This window comes from Erpetoichthys calabaricus, chromosome 7 (genome assembly GCF_900747795.2).
Source record: "Erpetoichthys calabaricus chromosome 7, fErpCal1.3, whole genome shotgun sequence".
Lineage (NCBI taxonomy): Eukaryota > Metazoa > Chordata > Cladistia > Polypteriformes > Polypteridae > Erpetoichthys > Erpetoichthys calabaricus.
In genome coordinates, this window is record NC_041400.2 from 195,196,976 (window position 1) to 195,217,118 (window position 20,143).

Below are 20,143 nucleotides of genomic sequence, written 5' to 3' on the forward strand. Positions count from 1 at the left end.
GCGATACGAAGACATAACTGTTTATGGCCCTCTCAGACAACGCAGAGGTCACCATCTGGGGTGCCAAAGCCTTATAAAGTCAAAAAGAAGAAACAGAATGTCAGAAAAACCTTACAGAGGCTTTCTGTAGATGTTCTGTTGCAGTTCACCCTCATCGGCAGGTTTAGCACGGTGGAAGAACCAAAGACAATTGTTGATCTTTTAAACAGATTTCCAAAGCATAAAGTCCCAGTTATTACTCAAAATGCCCATTAGAGAGGGGAAATAACAGTTAAACCCTGGCTACTTGCACTAGGAACAACAAGGGATCTTTACAAAATAAAAAATTTACTTTCAGAAAATGCTCTGTAAACAAATAAAGTTCTATCTGTTGTGATGGATCCGGGGCGCCTGTGAGCACCAAATCCCAAACACAAAGACGCAATGAAGTCCCGGGTTCAACAAAGGGTGTTTATCACACACAATACCTCTTCCAAAGTAACCAAAGCACAATCATAAGTAATCTCTCCTCCCGTTCACCTCTCCTCTCTCCACCGCACGGCCCTTCTCCGGTTGAGTGTTGCTCTCCTTTCTCTCAGCTCTGACTCGCCTGGACAAGGCAGTGAGTCCCCGGGAGTACTTCAGGTGCCAGGACTTTTGCCCGTTTGAAGCACTTCCGGGTCATACTGAAGTCCAATATTGTAGGGAGTGTGTCTCCCCGCAGCGCCCTCTTGCAGCACCCACAGAACTCAGCAGGACTGTGCTGCCAGACTACAACTCCCAGCATTCCCTGCTGGTTCCTGCATGGGGGCCGATATGAAGAACTGCTGCCCTCTAGTGCCTGGGGGAGAATAAACATCCCGCAGAGACAGCCCTTCTTTGTTTTCTTTAATCACAAACCATGAAAGGTATCATGAACATTTATCTGGGGCCTCCCACCCACGTTAGGGATCTTCTTCTCTGCTCGGCATACCTGACCATCCATTAGGGCGGCCTCATCTGGGTGCAACATCTTACCCTCTCTTAGCCTGGTTGCCTTTCTGTTCACTTTCTGTTCACTTACCAGGATGTCCATCTGTCCCGTGTGCCACCTACGCTATCTATTATATAGTGCCTTTACATCTGTCATACCTTTCTATCTGTTATATACTGACTTTCACACCTCTCTATTATATAGTGCCCTTATAACTATCTCTTATATAGTCCCGTTTCTATCTATTATATAATGCCTTTCATATCTATCTATTATATAGTGCCTCTGATATCTTTTTTATATAGTTCCTTTACTATCTATCATTCATATACTGCCTTTCATACCTATCTATTATATAGTGCCTTTGTAGCTATCTATTATTTAGTCCCTTTTCTATCTATTTATTATATAGTGCCTTTCATATCTATCTATCATATACTCCCTTTGTAGCTATCGTTTAAATAGTCCCCTTTCTATCTACCTATTATATAGTGCCTTTAATATCTCTTTTATATAGTCCCTTTTTTTATATATGTATATACAATATCTGCCTTTCATACCTAAATATTATTTAGAGCTTTTGTAACTATTATTTAGTCCCTTTTCTATATACTATTATATAGTGCCTTTGTACTTATCAATTATATAGTCCCTTTACTATCTATCTATTATATAGTGCCTTTCATACCTATCTATTATATGGTACCTTTGTAGCTATCGTTTAAATAGTCCCTTTTCTATCTACCTATCTATTATATAGTGCCTTTGATATCCCTTTTATATAGTCCTATTTCTTTATGTTTATATACAATATCTGTCTTTCATACCTATCTATTACATAGAGCCTTTGTAGCTATCTATCATTTAGTTCCTTTTCTATCTATTACTGTATATAGTGCCTTTCATATATATATATATATATGACAAACAAAGGCAAATGCAGAGAAGTAACACCAACAACGCCAGACGGCAATCAGCCAGTCCTCGCTGTGCTGGGTGTGTGTGTGTGTTTCTTGTGAGAATCTTCAGAAGGCACTACATAACATAAATGAAACACAACTGTAAGATTTCAATCAAGCACTCAGTAAACAAAGCAAATGGAAATAATCAGCACCAGAGACAAAACACAACAAGATTTCAATCAAGTTATGAAAATATAGCGCCTTACATGCAAATATCATCACAAGGCACTTGTCCTTCCAGCAAGACAAGTACACCAAGCAGACCTCCAGAGTTACGACAAAATGAATAAAAGACATCAAAATGTGAATGTGAATGGGAGTCCAGGCGAGGAGGTCCTCAAAGGTGAGTTCTGTGTGTTGTGAGAAGCTTCTGGAAGGCCACCCTAAGCACTGGACTCAAGTTAAAGCAATTCAAAGGCAAAGCCACCAAATACGAGTACTAACAACATGAATATCTCACTGAAAATCTGAACAAGGAACTAAAGGTGGAAATCAGTCTGTCAGCTGTCACTGTGGCAGGACCACTTAGAGAAATAAAGGAAAGACCCCAATGGACTGAACACAGCGATTGGGTGGCAACAGGTGGGAAACAAGGAGTTTCAAAAGGCTTTGGCCGAGGCGGACGTAGAAGTGCTGTACACGTAGACATCCAGATCTCGCTCAAGCAAACCATAATTTTATATATAGCGCCTTTCATGACATCACAAGGCAACTTACAAAGCAAACAAGATCCACTTGCAGCTCCATGGAGACGAGATAAGAAGTGGGTTGAATGTATCAGTGGGCTCAGGACCTTCTGGACCCCCGCAGAGAAGCCCAGAGATTGCCAGGTGGGTCTACCACTGCGGCTTTTCATGACACTCCTCTGTGTGTTTTGCAGATCCCACCCGAGGCTGGACAGGAGCGGCGGGCCTGCAGTAACGACTCACTTCTGAGGCTTTTCACTTCTCTAACACCTGAGGCCCCCCGCCACCCGTTGAGCCCTTATAAATTGGACCATCTGGGTTCAGAGGTGGCCAGCCTTGGCAGCCACATGGAGCCAATCACAGGGTCTCTGCTGAGCGGAGCCTCAGCGCCCATTTTATGGTTCCTCAAATGCTGGGTGCCAAAATGGAAAAAAAGAAATGAAACAGCAAAGCGGCTCCAGAGAGCGAGTGACCCACCTGGGGGGCTCACCTGGATGGTCCATCTGACCCTAACAATACTGGAACTCCTGTAAAGCGGCAGGGATCCCTGGCACACCCAGAGGTCAGCCACTTCAAACAGGGGGGTCAGCAGCCTGTAACTCGGGGGCCGCCTTGAAGTGAAAAGCCCTGATTGGCACAAAGCAATTAAGAATACAGGGAAGGGGGGGGGGACTAGGGGACTTTGAAAGCACGTGGTCAAGACCCGCTATCCAAACCCCCCCCACCCCCACCCCCACCCCACTCTTTGCTTTCAGATATGCCAGAAATGTGGCACACTGAAAACAGGATCTTTTGGTCTCGTTAGAGTTTCTTATTTTCCATATAGCACCTTATCAAAAATGGTTTAACAGCACATTCATGCCCACTGACTTTTATAGGTGTATAGTGTGGTCACTGGAGGGCACCGCAGCTCCCCAAACTCCTGACACAAAGGCTCGGACTCAAGTTCTCATATAACTAAAGAGTTTGATTGTGTGAAACTCTTACTAGTAAGTGTTTCCCACACCACTCTCTGTCATCTCTCCTCCACTCCTCCAGAAAGCTTTCTCTTCCTCCTCCTGCCACCTCTGGCTCCCCGTGTTGAGGCAGGCGGCTCCTTTTATATAAAACCCGGGAGAACTTCAGGTGTCCTGAGACTGGGGCTCAGGTGTACTTCTGGGTGATGGCAAAACTCCACAAAGAAGGGCACACCAATCCCTTCAGTGCCCCCAGAACCCAGCTGGGCTGGTCCGAAGAGCTACAATTCCTAACATGCCCTGTGGGCGCCCGCAAAAATACTGCCACCAAAGGATGATGCCACCCAGCTGCCCTAAAGAACCTGTCTTCCTCTGTCCTTTCCATATAGTGGCATCCCAAGTGGGTAAGGATCCTGGTGCTACTCCGGCTGGGGTGCCAGTCCCAGCCTAGCACCTCTCACAATACAAAGGGTCATTAGCTTCATGTGTGAAGAGTCCAGTGAAATTCTTGCAACATGCCGTCACCCTCTGGCACTGTCACTACATAATAAGGAGTGAAAGCAGTATGCCAAGCAGACCACCTTGCCATGTGAAAGCTGGCATGACTGGGTATTTTCTGAACATATGTAGTGCTGAAAGGAGCTGGCGCCAATTCGCACAGGTTTGAAGCAATGCCTGGAATGGACGTCTGTTCTTTAAAGGGCGCACCCTGGCACATTCATGGGCACCTCGCCACAGATTAACAGTAATAAACATCTTTAAAATCCAGGCAGTGTGCCCTCTAGTGGCTTTATCCTCACTGCTTGAAAAGTTGCGTATCTCTGACAGGCCTGCTGTTTTTATAGGGTTCCTCGCAGCTGGCGTTGAAGCTGATCATTTGAATGATGGAATGCCAACTCATACTGCCAGCCGCGGGCCGATGCCACTGGGGCCATTACACAGCTCCCCCTTCAAAGTCGGCAGTCGCCAGTGACCACTTACCGGTCCTTGTAATGGCACACAGACTGTTCAAAAACAGCAGGTCTTATGAGGGGGTCTTACGTCCAGTGATGAGGGCACATCAGCCGGGGTCTTGAGTCCCAGTGCCACCACACGGTGCAGCGGAGGTGTGCCCATTATAGAGCGGAATCAGAAAGAGCCCCTCACTTTCTACACACTTTAAAAATGAACCTTCAACATTCGCCAGTTATGCCCATCAATCTGTGGTCGAAAAAAAGAAGGCCGTGTGCCCTGTGGTCACTCTCTCAGGTGGGCGCACATTAGCATATCATATTCTCTTGGACCAATAGCGTGAGTTTTCCACATTCGACTTATACGACCAACATTATAAAATACCAGAAATTATACAGTAAAATCAAGCCCTGACTTATACACGGAAGAACTTAAACGCGAGTACTGTATATACAGTAATGTTTGTGAATCTGGTTCAGCCGGAAAAAGTGTCCTCTGGCAATTATATACGGGTGAAAATGCTGGCTCGTTCCTCTCCCCAAACGCATCGGCGTAGTCCAGAACTCCGGGATTTTGCGTCGTAAAGGTGAAGTTGTCAGGCGTTGAAAGTGGCAAGCTGAAGAAGGTGTAAGTGATCTGGATCGCTGCTTTGTCCTGGCGTTGTAATGAATTGGCGATATAGTAGAACGAGATCTCTTTTTTTCTTCTTCTTTTCGTCCTCCTGTTTAAATAGTGAATGACTTGGATGTAGGTGACGGGATTGACCAGCCAAATTATCATGAGGGACCACAGTTCCCCCTTTGTTTCCAGGGGAGCATATTTCCATAGACACACAGACTGTGTAAATAGGACGACGCTACGAAAGATGGGACTCGGCACAAAATACATTTATGACAGCTTTAATCAAGTAGCACTACTACAAGTGTTACGGAATCCGTCGTAATGTTTCTCGTTGTCTGGCAGTTTGTCGTTGCTCTTCAGAAAGGGTGTGTGTGTAATTCGTTTTTCGTTCACTGTCTCAGTTGCGAGACTTGCTTCCACTGATCTTCAGATAATGTCGCTCTGTGGTTTGTTGTTCTAAGGCCTGAGCCGGTTGGTCTGGCGTGATGTCGAGGTTTCTGCCTCTGTGCGCTGGTGTGAGTCTGTAGGCTGGCAAGAGCGTTCCTGTTGGTCGCCGCTATGCTGTACGTGCCTTTACAGTTTATCAGGAGGCTTACGTTGAAGTGAAGGAAAGAGGAGGTGAAAAATTGTGGATCATAATGCAGTTTCAGTTTGTAACAAAGCATGCAGCGAATAAAGAGTCAAACACCACAGTCAATAATCGGTCACATTGAAGAACTGAAGACTTGAAGATAAGCCAAAGAGCAAAACTCTGCCAGGAACATGGATTCCTCTCTATTGTTGCGGAGGGATACACGTATATACTCGCATAGAAGTTGGGTCTTGAAACCCGAAAAATCAATCATAAAATCAGACTTATACGGCCATTCAAATTTTTTACATCTTCTTGTCTCCTCCAATCTCGCACCAGTTTCTCAGACACATCGAATTTTGTTACAGCAGCGCAGTTCCCAATTTCTTTCGCCACTTTGACTTATAATTTCAAACCAGCTTCATATTTTCTTCTGATCGAACGCTCCATCGTAGATAAGGGATGCTCTTACGTTAAAGGTGTACGAGAGTGTGAGATGCAAAAAAACACAAAACAGTGCAAACGTCGCTTCGGAATAGTTTGGGTGTCACCGTGTGGTCACGTAGGCACAAAAGGCTGTGTGCTCCGTGGTTACTCTCTCAGGTGGGCGGGGCGTTAGCATATCGTAATCTCTTGGACCAATAGCGTGAGTTTTCTGCATTCAACTTATACAACCGACATTATAAATTACCGGAAATTATACGCGACACATACATGGGAGAACTTAAATGTGAGTATATACAGTAGTAGTCGTGGCAACTGTTGTTTAAATCGAGCACAGACGGACACAAGCAAAATAATATAAGGATTTATTATTAGTAGTAGTCTGATATTCAACTGGGAGGTTCTTCTCAGACTCCACCATACACTTGTGTGATGTCTGATGGGTGTCTTGCCTGCACACCACAGCATATCACATCTGGGCTTTGACTTGGCCATCCCAGAACCCACACACATTATTTTCAGTTCAGTTGTTCCTTGGTAGGCTTACTGGCCAGTTCAGGGCTCTTGTCACATTGAGCTTCCAAACCAAAGGAACCATTTGACCAGAACCACCTGATAATAGAAACTGTGAAGAAAAGTGGTGGAGATGTCCCACTTGGGGTGGGCTTTGCTGCATCAGGGCCTGGGCAGCCCACCTCCAAAGAATCCTACGTTACTTGAGGAATACGTGAGACCATCTGTCAGAAGATTGTAGGGTAGGCCTTCCAACATGAAGGTCCAACATAAGACCCCAAATAGACCAAGTAATCAACCAAGGAATGGCTGAACAGAATAGTCGGGTTTGGGGGTCTGGAATGGCCAAAGTCAAAGCCCAGATCTATTATGCAGTGGGGGGGATTTGAAAGGAACTGTGCAGGCAAGACACCCCCTCACACATTACACACCTGCATGGAAGGGTGGGATAAACCATCCCCCAGTTTTAGGGAGACACTTACTATAGGGGGCAATATAAGCTATCAGAGCAGATGCGAGGGGTGATGGTGGGGGTCACTTACTTTACATACGGACAGAAATCGCATATCTGCTGTGATGGACAGCCAGGATGCCCCTTTAATGGAAGGTCCAGGGGTGAGAGGCCTATCCAGAACATTACCTCCCTCGGAGGTCTCTAGTTTTGCCTTTGGGTTTCCTTTTCTTTTCTTATTTTTGGTTTTCTTACACGCATCTTCCAGATGTTCTCAAAATGTTTTTCTGCCAGGACAGGCCAGACTGGGACTTCCCTAAGTCTGAACCTAAAATAGGCCTAAACCCAAACTCAAAGGCCAGGCATCAAGTCCCACACAGGCCCAAAATGTCTACTCTCTCAAAAGGAACTTACTTTTCCCACAGACAGAAATCACATATCTGTTGTGGCGGATGGCCGGGACACCCCTTTAATGGAAGGAGGTCCCCTGGAGGTCTCTAGTTTTGGCTTCGGTTTCTTTTTTCTTCTCGACCCGGGAGAGTAAACGTTAACATTATACAAAGTTACTGTCTGTTATACCTGCATTGTTATCACTCTTTAATTTAAAATTGTTTTTAATCAGTATGCTGCTGCTGGAGTATGGGAATTTTCCCTTGGGGATTAATAAAGTATCTATCTATCTATCTATCAATCTATTATATAGTGCCTTTCATATCTATCTATCTATCTATCTATCTATCTATTATGAGACTTGCCCGGACACCACCAGACTGAGAGCACATTTTTATACAAAAAGCACACGTGTATTTAAGCACAAATCAAGTGCCACACAGCACACAGTGCTCCCAGCACCAATCACCCCTATTCCGGGCTACTCTTTCAATGTCCATGACTGTCTTTCCTCTCCTTATGGGAGCTTCGTCCTGCTCCCACTCCTGACTCAAGCTCCTAGATTGTAGTGAGGCGGCCCCTTTTATTTCTACCCGGATGTGCTTCAGGTGCCTTGTGACATTCTTCCGGCAGCACTTCCTGGTGTGGCAGAAGTGCTGCCCGTTGCACCGGAAGCACTTCAGGCGTCCCTGGAAGGATCTTCCTCCATCTTCCAGGGTGTGCCGGAAGTAAATGTTTCCCGGATTTCATGAGGCTTGAGGCACCCCCACGGGTCCCAACGGGTTGGAACCTCTCTGCTCCTCTCCTGATCCAGGGCGGTTGCCCCCTTGTGGCCCGGAGGATATAAATGCCACCTCCCGGTCCTTCCAGAGGTCCCGGCTGGATAAGAACCCCAGCCTTCTGTGACACTGTCTATTTTTGGTTTCCTTACACGCATCTTCCAGATGTTCTCAAAATGTTTTTCTGCCAGGACAGGCCAGACTGGGACTTTCTCAAGTCTGAACCCAAAATAGGCCTAAACCCAAACTCAAAGGCCAGGCATCAAGTCCTGCACAGGCCCAAAATGTCTACTCTCTCAAAAGGAACACAAAGGTTTTGGGGAGCTGACTTTACCCACAGACAGAAATCGCATATCTGCTGTGGCAGATGGCCGGGCGCTAAAAGGCTGCCACCAACCCCCTCCCCCCCCCCCCCCCCCCCAGTCATGCAGCAGTGCCACAGGTTTGGAGCATGGAAGCTCAACCCTACCCGGGTGCCTGTGCCCACCGCCCTAGGGGGGTCTTGGAGAGCTGCTGATCCCTTAATTGCAGCACTTCTGCCACACCCGGTAGTGCAGCCGGAACTGGATCAACGAGCATCTGAAGCACTTCCGGGTGCCTTATAAAAGGAGCCAGGAGCCACCACTCCAGGGGCCAGAGTCGGATGGAAGAGGACGAAGCTTGCTGGAGGAGGAGTGGCGGTGGCAGAGAAGGAGAGAGAAGAAAGGACTGTGTTTGGTTTTTTGTGTTCTGTAGTGGGGAGCGAAGAAAAAGTGCTGCCCTACTTGGAATAAAACGTGTGTGCTGGACAGTATTTGTGTCTGCCAGTCTGTGTCGGGTAGGCTGGCTGGTACGCCCCCTGGTGGACCGCACTGTTCAGTTCTCATTAAATAATTAAGTAATCGCAAATTCAAACTATTTTTTTAATTACATTTTCTTAAATGAAGATCAAACCTGGAAATGTCCACAAACTGTATGTTAAAAAAAAGACAAAGCACTTCCTGGGGTGTACTTACTTTTTCACACGGCGGCAAGTCGGCAATCCGGTGTTTGATTTGTTTGGAGGACTTGCCCCGCCCACCACACAGCTGCTACTCAATGGGCGGAACTAAGGCGGGTCCAAGGGCGGAGCCTATCCAACCTTTTTTAGAGTCCACGGACTTGTCCATACGCAGTGTCTCTTTGACAGGAATCTCCTAACATTACCAATGTGAAAATATAAACTAAGAGTGTACGGCAATGCTTGTGTCCTGCTTTACACACAATGCTTCTCGGGTAACCCCCCCCCCCGGCTCCCCCATGACACCAAACTGGACAAGCAGCTTTAGAAAAACAGATGGATGGTCCCCGCAATACACAGGAGTCCGTTTTGGAGACCCGGCGTCGACGGAGGAGCAGCGCTTCACCCGAGGTCCGTCTGTAGCGCTAGCTTTAAAATGCCGCAGTCATTATTCCTCGTATGGCTCTTGAAATTCATTCCACTGGGTTGCCATGCAATTTAGCGGCAGGTTAATTAAACACAGGAGACTGAAAGCGGCCGGCGTTCCTCTAAATGCTGACAGCCCTAATACAGTAAACACTCATTTAGTGGAGGACGGCGGCTGGCCTTCATTTGCTGGATCTGATATTTCTGCCCCATTATGCTTTGCCGCTGTGCTTTAAAAAAGAAATGAATCAATTGAGCGGATTTCTCAAACAACGGCGGTGTGCCCTGCAGTGCCATGGCGACCGCTGGCGCTTACTTCAGTGTTTTAATAGCCTGTCGCCATTTACACTTCATTTTTATTCTCTGGCAGTTAATCAGCACAGTGGTGCCAGTCCGCTGGGGCCGGCCTCACGCTGCTGGGCTCTGACAGCTTTCTTTAAACATTCATTTAAGCAACTGCTTTTTTTATTTTCTTTGTATCTTAGACTTCAAATGAGGTTTGTTACTGTTCATTATTTAGGATACGGAGCCTTTCATTATGGACACCACCTTAGAACATTTTATATGAACGGTGGGGGACCGCTGACCGGGGCTGTAGGGTGGGCTGCACAAGTCAGCAGTGGACCAGCACAGAACAGCAGTAGGCGTTCACTTTCAGAGCCCAGCACTGCATTGAGATAATCCAGAGGCCATCTAAGCAGACTCGGGTGAAAGGCAGGAGCCCACCGGGATGGGACAACAGCCCATTGCAGGACACAATCACAACATCTCAACCTTCAGCTTGACAAGCAGCTCCTTCTGGACGTCTCGAAATCCTGTGCCACTGCGGTACGCGCACTTCATTTTTATCAATACAGTGGCCATGAGAGTAGATGGGTTCAAAGTGCTGATGGGAAGATTCTCTACGGCACTGAAAGAAACACAGGAAAGTCACCAGATAGGCAGACGCAGTAGGATGTTACAATACTTCTTTTATTTTTTTTTGTTCTTTATTTCACCTTATACAATTTCTCGTATTAGGAATTTGTTAGTTTATGCATACCCCTTGGGGTCAGAGCACAGGGTCAGCCATTGTACAGCGCCCCTGGAGCAATTACAGGTTAAGGGCCTTGCTCAAGGGCACAGCAGAGTAGGATCTCTTTTTGGCATTGACGGGGATTCGAACTGGCAACCTTCGGGATAACAGAGCAGATCCGTAGCCTCAGAGCCACTTCTTATGATGGACCGTTAGACAAACTTACAACTACAGGGGTGAGAGCCGATCGAGAGGAGCGAGAAAAGAGGCCGACTGTGCAGGGTAGCAGAGGTCTTTAAATATACTGTGGGCCTTTAGAAGGCAGGGAGTGACGTGTATGTCCTGTTAAAAAAGTCATGACAGACAGGTACATAGATATGAAAGACACTATATGATAGATAGATAGATAGATAGATAGATAGATAGATAGATAGATAGATAGATAGATAGATAGATAGATAGATAGATAGATAGATAGATAGATAGATAGATAGATAGATAGATAGATAGATAGATAGATAGATAGATAGATAGAAAAATTAGATTTTTAGTATAGTAGGTAGGATAGTTTCCTCCGGGCACTCCGGTTTCCTCCCACAGTCCAAAGACATGCTGGTTAGGTGGATTGGCGTTTCTAAATTGGCCCTAGTGTGTGCTTGGTGTGTGGGTGTGTTTGTGTGTGTCCTGTGGTGGGTTGGCACCCTGCCCAGGATTGTTTCCTGCCTTGTGCCCTGTGTTGGCTGGGATTGGCTCCAGCAGACCCCCGTGACCCTGTGTTCGGATTCAGCGGGTTGGAAAATGGATAGATAGATAGATAGATAGATAGATAGATAGATAGATAGATAGATAGATAGATAGATAGATAGATAGATAGATAGATAGATAGATAGATAGATAGATAGATAGATAGATAGATAGGAAAGGCAATAATAAACATATTAACTCTCAAAAGTGCTTTTCAGCTCCCTTTTAAGAGGGCCAATGCTGTGTATTTGCACTGAAGAAGGTTTTTTCCTGTCAGTTTATATCAACTACCTGATGTCACCTTTCAGGTCACTGGCTGTCTAGTCAGACATATATCAGTCAGGCTTTACGCTGTCATACTCGCTGTGTTAGAAGTCATTAACTGGCTGGCGAGGCGCTATATCCAGTTTCTGTGGGTTTGTGGGTCCACATGTATAAAACAAATTTTTGCCAACATCAAAACTCAATTAGTGGCCGTTACCGGATCTCCTAACGTAATCGGAGGACTTAATTGCACTCGTATTCCAATTAGGGCACCTAGCGAGAGTGACGCTGCTTTTGTTAACCGTGGGCAGCGACGATCCCCTAATGCACAAGTCATCCAGGATGTCACTGACAAACGTCATGTTTTAGTGGCCTTGGTCAGCCCCTGCTTCACACATTTTGAGGTGACGTTGTGACGGTGCTCTATGTGGTGGCTGGCTTGCTGGTGAGGTCACTGGCTGAACCCTCAGGGTGTCAAATGGCGTGAACTACTCATTATAATGGCAATCACCTCATTACATATGCCAAGGGGTAGTAGCTACCCGCTCAGACTCTGGCACATTACACCTTTCTGTGACCCCCCTCCAGAGGGCAGAGGTCAGGCGCTCTAAGGCTACACATCATCTCACACTTTCATACACTCTTGACTACAGGGGGCGGAGTCTCCATGTGTCAGGTGAGTGGCTGCTCTACCAGCCAATAAAGTTCTGCAGCAACAGGTGACTGCATATGCATGAGGCTGATTAGCATGCTCCATATATGGCTGTTTCAGGGCGGCATTCAAAGTGCATATTTACGAGGTGACTGTGATTTATAAATGGTAAACTGTGCAGAAATGTGCATCCAGCAGGTTTATAAATCTGATTTTTTTTGTTTTTGTGGTGTGGCCATTTTTCATGCTTGAATTAATGCAAAGTTTTATAAATGAGGCCCCTGGTGAGCAAGTTTAGTGGGCTTAGCACGTAGGTAATGTAACAAAATAAAACCAGACAGACGGCTGTAGACATGAGCACAAACACACCATTAAAAGAAATATCAAAACCGTATTTTATATTTATATTTGGACTGAAGTACAGCGTGATCCGGACTCGAAAAGGGACGAGCGATGCGTGGAGGGATTTATATTGCACATTATAAGAAACAGAAAAACGCGGATCACCGGGAATTTAACCCTAATTAATCTTCAGTAAAAATACGCAGAGCCAGCGTTCCTAATTAAGAAATCACTCGGCTGCCATTTCCAACTGGGCGCAGTACAAGGTGGTGCTAGTGCTCTCCTCCACACTGTGTTCCTGGTGGGCTTTGCTGGGCTGAATGGTCGGGGCTGGTCACGTGTTCAGAGTGTCATGGAGGTCTCCTTGTGAGTGTCTTCCACTACGTGTATTAACTCTTTTAGGGCAGATGTTGACTTTTGTCGACACAAGGGGTTGAGGGCAGATATAAACTACTGTAAAGTCAACATTCAGGTGCAGAAGGTGAAAAAAAACCTGCAAACGTCCTTAAAACTGAGTGTTATATTATAGGTAGGAAGACAGTTAGACTTGTTGACTTGACGTGGAGTCCCTGCGTGTGCATCAGTAGCGTAAAGTAAAAAACATTTAGAATGGCATCAACATCAGGCGAGAGAGCAAACACTCCATGCGTGTTATTTATTTATTGCGTATTATTGACGGATCAGACTCTGACTTATTGAAATATGATTTTGATACAAAAAGACAGACCTTACTTAAAAAGTCAGACCTAGACCCACACATACTAAATGATTATAGGCCGATTTCAAATCTACCGTTTCTCTCTAAAATACTAGAAAAAGTAGTCGCCAGTCAGCTTCAGTCACACCTTACGCAATACAATTTATTTGAGAAATTCCAGTCTGGTTTCCACACTGGTCACAGTACAGAAACGGCACTAACACGACATTCTGAAATCCTGTGATGAGGGAAACTCCACTGTCATGATGTTGTTGGACTTCAGTGCATCCGGAAAGTATTCCCAGCGCATCACTTTTTCCACATTTTGTTATGTTACAGCCTTATTCCAAAATGGATTAAATTCATTTTTTTCCTCAGAATTCTGCACACAACACCCCATAATGACATCTCTCCAGAGATGTTCAATGGGATTCAAGTCTGGGCTCTGGCTGGGCCACTCAAGGACATTCACAGAGTTGTCCTGAAGCCACTCCTTTGATATCTTGGCTGTGTGCTTAGGGTTGTTGTCCTGCTGAAAGATGAACCGTCGCCCCAGTCTGAGGTCAAGAGCGCTCAGGAGCAGGTTTTCATCCAGGATGTCTCTGTACATTGCTGCAGTCATCTTTCCCTTTATCCTGACTAGTCTCCCAGTTCCCAACAGCATGATGCTGCCACCACCATGCTTCACTGTAGAGATGGTATTGGCCTGGTGATGAGCGGTGCCAGGTTTCCTCCAAACGTGACGCCTGGCATTCAAACCAAAGAGTTCAATCTGCGTCTCATCAGACCAGAGAATTTTCTTTCTCATGGTCTGAGAGTCCTTCAGGTGCCTTTTGGCAAACTCCAGGTGGGCTGCCATGTGCTTTTTACTAAGGAGTGGCTTCCGTCTGGCCACTCTGCCATACAGGCCTGATTGGAGGATTGCTGCAGAGATGGTTGTCCTTCTGGAAGGTTCTCCTCTCTCCACAGAGAACCTCTGGAGCTCTGGCAGAGTGACCATTGAGTTCTTGGTCACCTCCCTGACTAAGGCCCTTCTCCCCCGATCGCTCAGTTTAGATGGCCGGCCAGCTCTAGGAAGAGTCCTGGTGGTTTCAAACTTCTTCCACTTACGGATGATGGAGGCCACTGTGCTCATTGGGACCTTCCAAGCAGCAGAAATTTTTCTGTAACCTTCCCCAGATTTGTGCCTCGAGACAATCCTGTCTCGGAGGTCTACAGACAATTCCTTTGACTTCATGCTTGGTTTGTGCTCTGACATGAACTGTCAACTGTGGGACCTTCTATAGACAGGTGTGTGCCTTTCCAAATCAGGTCCAGTCAACTGAATTTACCACAGGTGGACTCCAATGAAGCTGCAGACTGCATCTCTGTTGTTAGTCATTAGCACTAAAACATAAGGAACATGACAGTTCTAATTTGTTACTGACCCTCACCTATTCTGTTTCTCTTCTCAGTACTCAAATGTGGCACTTGGACTTAATCCTTAGACTTTACCTTAGGCAGGCAAAACAACTTGGTAGGTGGGCCGTGGCACCAAGTGCCATATTTGAGTACCAAGAAGAGAAACAGAATAGGTGAGGGTCAGTAACAAATTAGAACTGTCATGTTCCTTATGTTTTAGTGCAAATGACTGACAACAGAGATGCAGTCTGTACAGTTAATCAGCAGCTCTAGTCAGGGTGTGCTAAACTGAAGTAGTGAGTCTTCAGCCGGGATTTAAAAGCTGAGACTGAAGGGGCACCTCTTATAGTAGCAGGCAGACCACTCCACAGTTTAGGGGGGTCCTGCAACTAAAAGCTCGACCTCCCACTGTTATTTTATTAATCCTTGGAATCCTAAGCAGACCAGCATCTTGAGATCTTAATGTGCGCTCAGGTTTGTAAGTCATGATAAATTCAGACAAGTAAGCCGGACCTCGGCCATTTAATGCTTTATATGTTAATGGAGGATTTTGAAATCTGCCCTAAACTTAACCGGGAGCCAGTGTAAGGATTTAAGACCTGGAGTTATGTGTTCGTATTTTCTTGTTCTTGTAATAATTCTTGCAGCCGCATTTTGGATTAACTGGCGGCTGTATAGAGAAACAGTTTGAACATCTAGTGAACACCACATTGCAGTAGTCAATCCTACTAGAGATAAATGCATGAATTAATTTCTCAGATTCCTGTTTATTTAGAAAGCGCCTTAATTTCCTAACATTTGTAAGATGGAAGACACCTGATTTGGACAACTTTGTAATATGCGCTTTAAATGACATGCTAGAGTCAAAGATAACTTGTAGATTGCGGGCTGATTCAGTGAAATTAATGGGGATTCCAACTGAGTTAAATGATGATAAAATATTGTTGTGATCAGCGTCACTCCCTCCAACTATTAACATCTCTGTCTTATCATTATTTAAAGACAAGTAGTTCTCATCCATCCACTCCTTTAATTTACTAACACAACTAATTAAACACAACATCGGAGAAACTTCATTTGATCTAAAAGAAAATAATAACTGGGTGTCATCTGCATACGAGTGAAAATTAACATGATGTTTCCTAATGAGAGATCCCACTGGAAGCATGTAAAGTGAAAACAGTGACGGTCCCAGTCCTGAGCCCTGCGGGACACCATATTGAACTTCTGTGTATAATGATGACATCTGAAGTGAGGCTGACCTTCCAGTCTGGAGTTATTCCAGCTGCATTTGAATAATAATGCCCTACGTCCAATGCAATAACTCACAAAATAAAAATAAACGTGATCTTACGACCGCTATAGGCTCTCCTATTATTGTGTGTCACACAAGTGCATCCCGCGGATCACCTTATCGGCTCAGACCAGGTATGCAATACCACCCTGGGACGAGAGGGGGCGCAGTCGCCAACAGTCCTGTCTCTACCTTCCACAACTCTGAGAAGTGGATAACAGGAGGGTAACTGGCCCTGCCCACAGTGCTCCGAGATGCCCCACCCCTTTCCCAGAAGGCGTGGTCTGAGCTGTGGCCTGAGCCTGACACATTTAAGGACAGAGGTTTACAGACAGACCCTTTGCACAGGAGCCATCTTTAGCAGACACTACATTTGCTTTTTTTTGTCTCTTGCACCACTTAACGGGGTGGCAGGGTTGGTACCCAAATTAGTCCTTGGGCTCTGCTAATCATCTGTGTCCCCATAAATGACAGAATTAATCACTACTAATTCTACAGTGTGAGACAAAAAGAAGTACCACATCCTACAGCACAAAACACTACAAGATAAAATAAATGTCATTACAACACAAGAAAGCGTATACAAAACAGATTTCTTTCACTGTGTTTTAAAAATGACGTCTTCAAGGTGGTGGCCATCATTAGCGATACACTCTTTGAGACAGTTTCTGAACGCTCGCATAACTCGTTTGGCGATTTTGTGGCAAATAGCATCCTTGACGGCTTCCAGGTTCTGAGGTCAGTGTGTCGGTTGGAGCGAGATCAGGCGAACGTGAAGGCCACCCGACATCGCCACGCAGGGAAATCATCTTCCCCACAAAACTTGCATGGATCTCCATGCAGGCCATATGAGCTGTTGCTCCAGGCGTCCACCACATCCATGTCTTCCAGTTCTCCAGCATTTCAATGTCACGTTCTGAAGTGACGGTGACCGTTGCTCCCCCCTTAAGGACCTACAATGTCAAATTCTGCCATGGCGCCCCAAACTGTAACCCGTGTGCTCACTGTTTGGGGGTCTCTGATGAAGTTCACCAGGGTTGGTTTCAGCCCAATTGCTACAGTATTGCTTATTTACGCCACCATTCAAATGGAAATGTGCCTCATGGCTGATGTCACATGACGATGGCATCTCGATGAACGGTTTGCAGAGTGTCGGCGCACAACTCTCTACGGCTCTCCCAGTCTCTCTCAACCATCATTGTGCATGGATGGAAATGAAGGTCTTCATGCAAAATCAAAGACGTGTTGGAAATGCCGAAGGTAGAAGTGCGCTGAGCGTCTAGCAGAGTGCACAATGGATGCCCTCACAGATTAGATGTGTTCAGGCGTTCATAGAGTTAGAGGACGGCCTGCAGGTTTTTCTGTTCAATGTTGTAAACCTGTCTGACTAAATTCAGCCACCCTGTTGTGCTGTGAAATTATTCATATAAGTTGATAAATATTTTGTATGTCTTTATTTGTAAGTTAGACATTAGTGTTATATCATTCAATGGAACAGTAATGGTTTGATGTTTAAGAATCCCCCACCGCCTTTTTAGTCTCTTTGTAATTTTACATCAGGGTCGGGCGAAGAGCCTTAAAACCAGTTTGGCCAGTGATTCTCTGCAGGGCTCTCTCTATCCACCCCAAAGTGGAGGCCAACTACCTCGCTGGCAACTGGTATTGGGGGCAGGTGTGTCACACCAGAATTCTATTGGACTAAAGTTGCCCAAAGCCATTAAATACGACGACACTCCTATTGGCTGTAGGGTTTGAACAGAGAATCTATAAATTTGCTTGCTTTATCCCTCCCACTCTGTCTCACACCATCATGACGAAGGAGCATCTCTCACACCATCAACCGAAAAAGAAGACCCCACTGAAAAGAAGCACAGCAGGCATGTGGCCTGTTCTGAAGAAAGCTGACCAAACATGAGGACTCAACTAGAGACACTTAAGTAAGTAACAAGTCTGTGTGCCGCCTGAAACTCCACATCCACATTTATCAGGTTGTATGGTTGCCAATATTCACTTGAACTTTGGGTATTGTTATTATTTATGACTATTATCAATAACACATTATTTAAAGTTGTAACTTAACTCCTGCTTGTCTTTAACTACACCTAATTACCTGAGGTTATACAGCCATATGAAAAAGTTTGGGACCCCCTCTTAATTCTTTGGATTTGTGTTTCTCATTGGCTGAACTTCCTTTTAATATCTGACGTGCCTTATGGACACAGTAGGATTTCAGCAGTGACATTAAGTTTATTGGATTAACAGAAATTATGCAATATTTATCATAACAAAATTAGACAGGTGCATAAATGTGGGCCCCCCCAACAAAGATATGACATCAATACTTAGTTGAGCCTCCTTTTGTCCTCTAGACGCTGTCCTCCTATAGCCTCTGATGAGTGTCTGATTCTGGATGGAGGTATTTCTGACCATTCTTCATACAAAATCTCTCCAGTTCAGTTCAATATGATGGACAGCCTGCTTCAAATCATCCCATAGATTGTCGATGATATTCAAGTCAGGGGACTGTGACGGCCATTCCAGAACATTGTACTTCTCCCTCTGCATGAATGCCTTTGTAGATTTCCAACTGTGTTTTGGGTCATTGTCTTGTTGGAATATCCAACCCCTGCGTAACTTCAACTCTGTGACTGATGCTTGAACATTATCCTGAAGAATTTGTTGATATTGGGTTGAATTCATCTGACCCTCGACTTTAACAAGGGCCCCAGTCCCTGAACTGGCCACACAGCCCCACAGCATGATGGAATCTCCACCAAATTTGACAGTAGGTAGCAGGTGTTTTTCTTGGAATGCGATGTTCTTCTTCCGCCATGCAAAGTGCTTTTTGTTCTGACCAAATAACTCAATTTGTGTCTCATCAGTCCAAAGCACTTTGATCCAAAATGAATCTGACTTGTCTAAATGAGCATTGGCATACAACAAGCGACTCCGTGTGTGGCTTCTTTCTCATCACCCTGCCATACAGATGTTTGAATTGTAGAATGATGCACAGACACACCATCTGCAGCCAGATGTTCTTGCAGGTCTTTGGAGGTGATCTGTGGGTTGTCTGTCACCATTCTCACAATCCTGCTCATATGCCACTCCTGTATTTTTCTTGGCCTACCAGCCCTGCTGGTTTAACAGCAACTGTGCCTGTGGCCTTCCATTTCCTGATTCCATTCCTTACAGTTACAGAAACTGACAGTTTAAACCTCTGAGATGGCTTTTTGTAGCCTTCCCCTAAACCAGGAGACTCAACAATCTTTGTTTTCAGATCTTTGGAGAGTTGCTTTGAGGATCCCATGCTGTCCCTCTTCAAAGGAGAGTCAAAGGGAAGGAAGCACAACTTGTAATTGACCACCTTAAATACCTTTATATCTCATGATGGACACGCCTGTCTATAAAGTTCAAGACGTAACGAGCTCATCACACCAAGTAATCAGCACAATGACAAGGGGACCCACATTTGTGCACAGCCAGTTTTTCACATTTGATTTAATTTCATACAACTAAATACTGCGGCACTAAAAATCTTTGTTCTGAAAACACCGCAGTACTCCTAGGAAATGTAAGACATACCACTGATATCTTTAATGTTGAAAGGACAGTTATCATGCAGGCTGAGAGGGGCTCCCAAACGTTTTCATATGACTATAAATGAAGAAGGGAAGGTGGGGAGAAGTTTGCTAACTCTGTGAGATTTGAGACATTCTGACAAAGGCTACACAATAATAATACAAAAGGGGAAAGCAGACAAATAGACAACTCTACCAAGACAAAGCACAGCCACTGAAGTACTGTTTGACGTCACTGTTGTGATGTGAGATTTTGCATATAACTTGATAAATATTTTATATGTCTTTATTTGAAATTTAGGCAAAGCACTGTAATATTAGTAAGAAGCATTCATGTTTACAACCCAAGGAATGGATCTCTTTGAATTTTACGACAGAGTTGGGGGGGTGTGTGCCTTAAACCAGTTTGGCGAGTGTTTCCCATTGGGATTAATAAAGTATCTATCTATCTATCTATCTATCTATCTATCTATCT

General features: G+C 45.1%; 1 protein-coding gene across 1 annotated transcript in view; it reads right to left on the reverse strand.

The window, feature by feature from the left end:
* Positions 1–10,440: 10,440 nt before the first annotated feature.
* LOC127528755 (uncharacterized) overlaps positions 10,441–20,143 on the reverse strand; it is a 368,716-nt gene continuing 359,013 nt past the window's right edge. The window contains exon 5 of the mRNA XM_051929488.1: positions 10,441–10,591. Within this exon, the coding sequence (XP_051785448.1) occupies positions 10,441–10,591 (151 nt within the window). The remainder of the gene's footprint in view (positions 10,592–20,143) is intronic.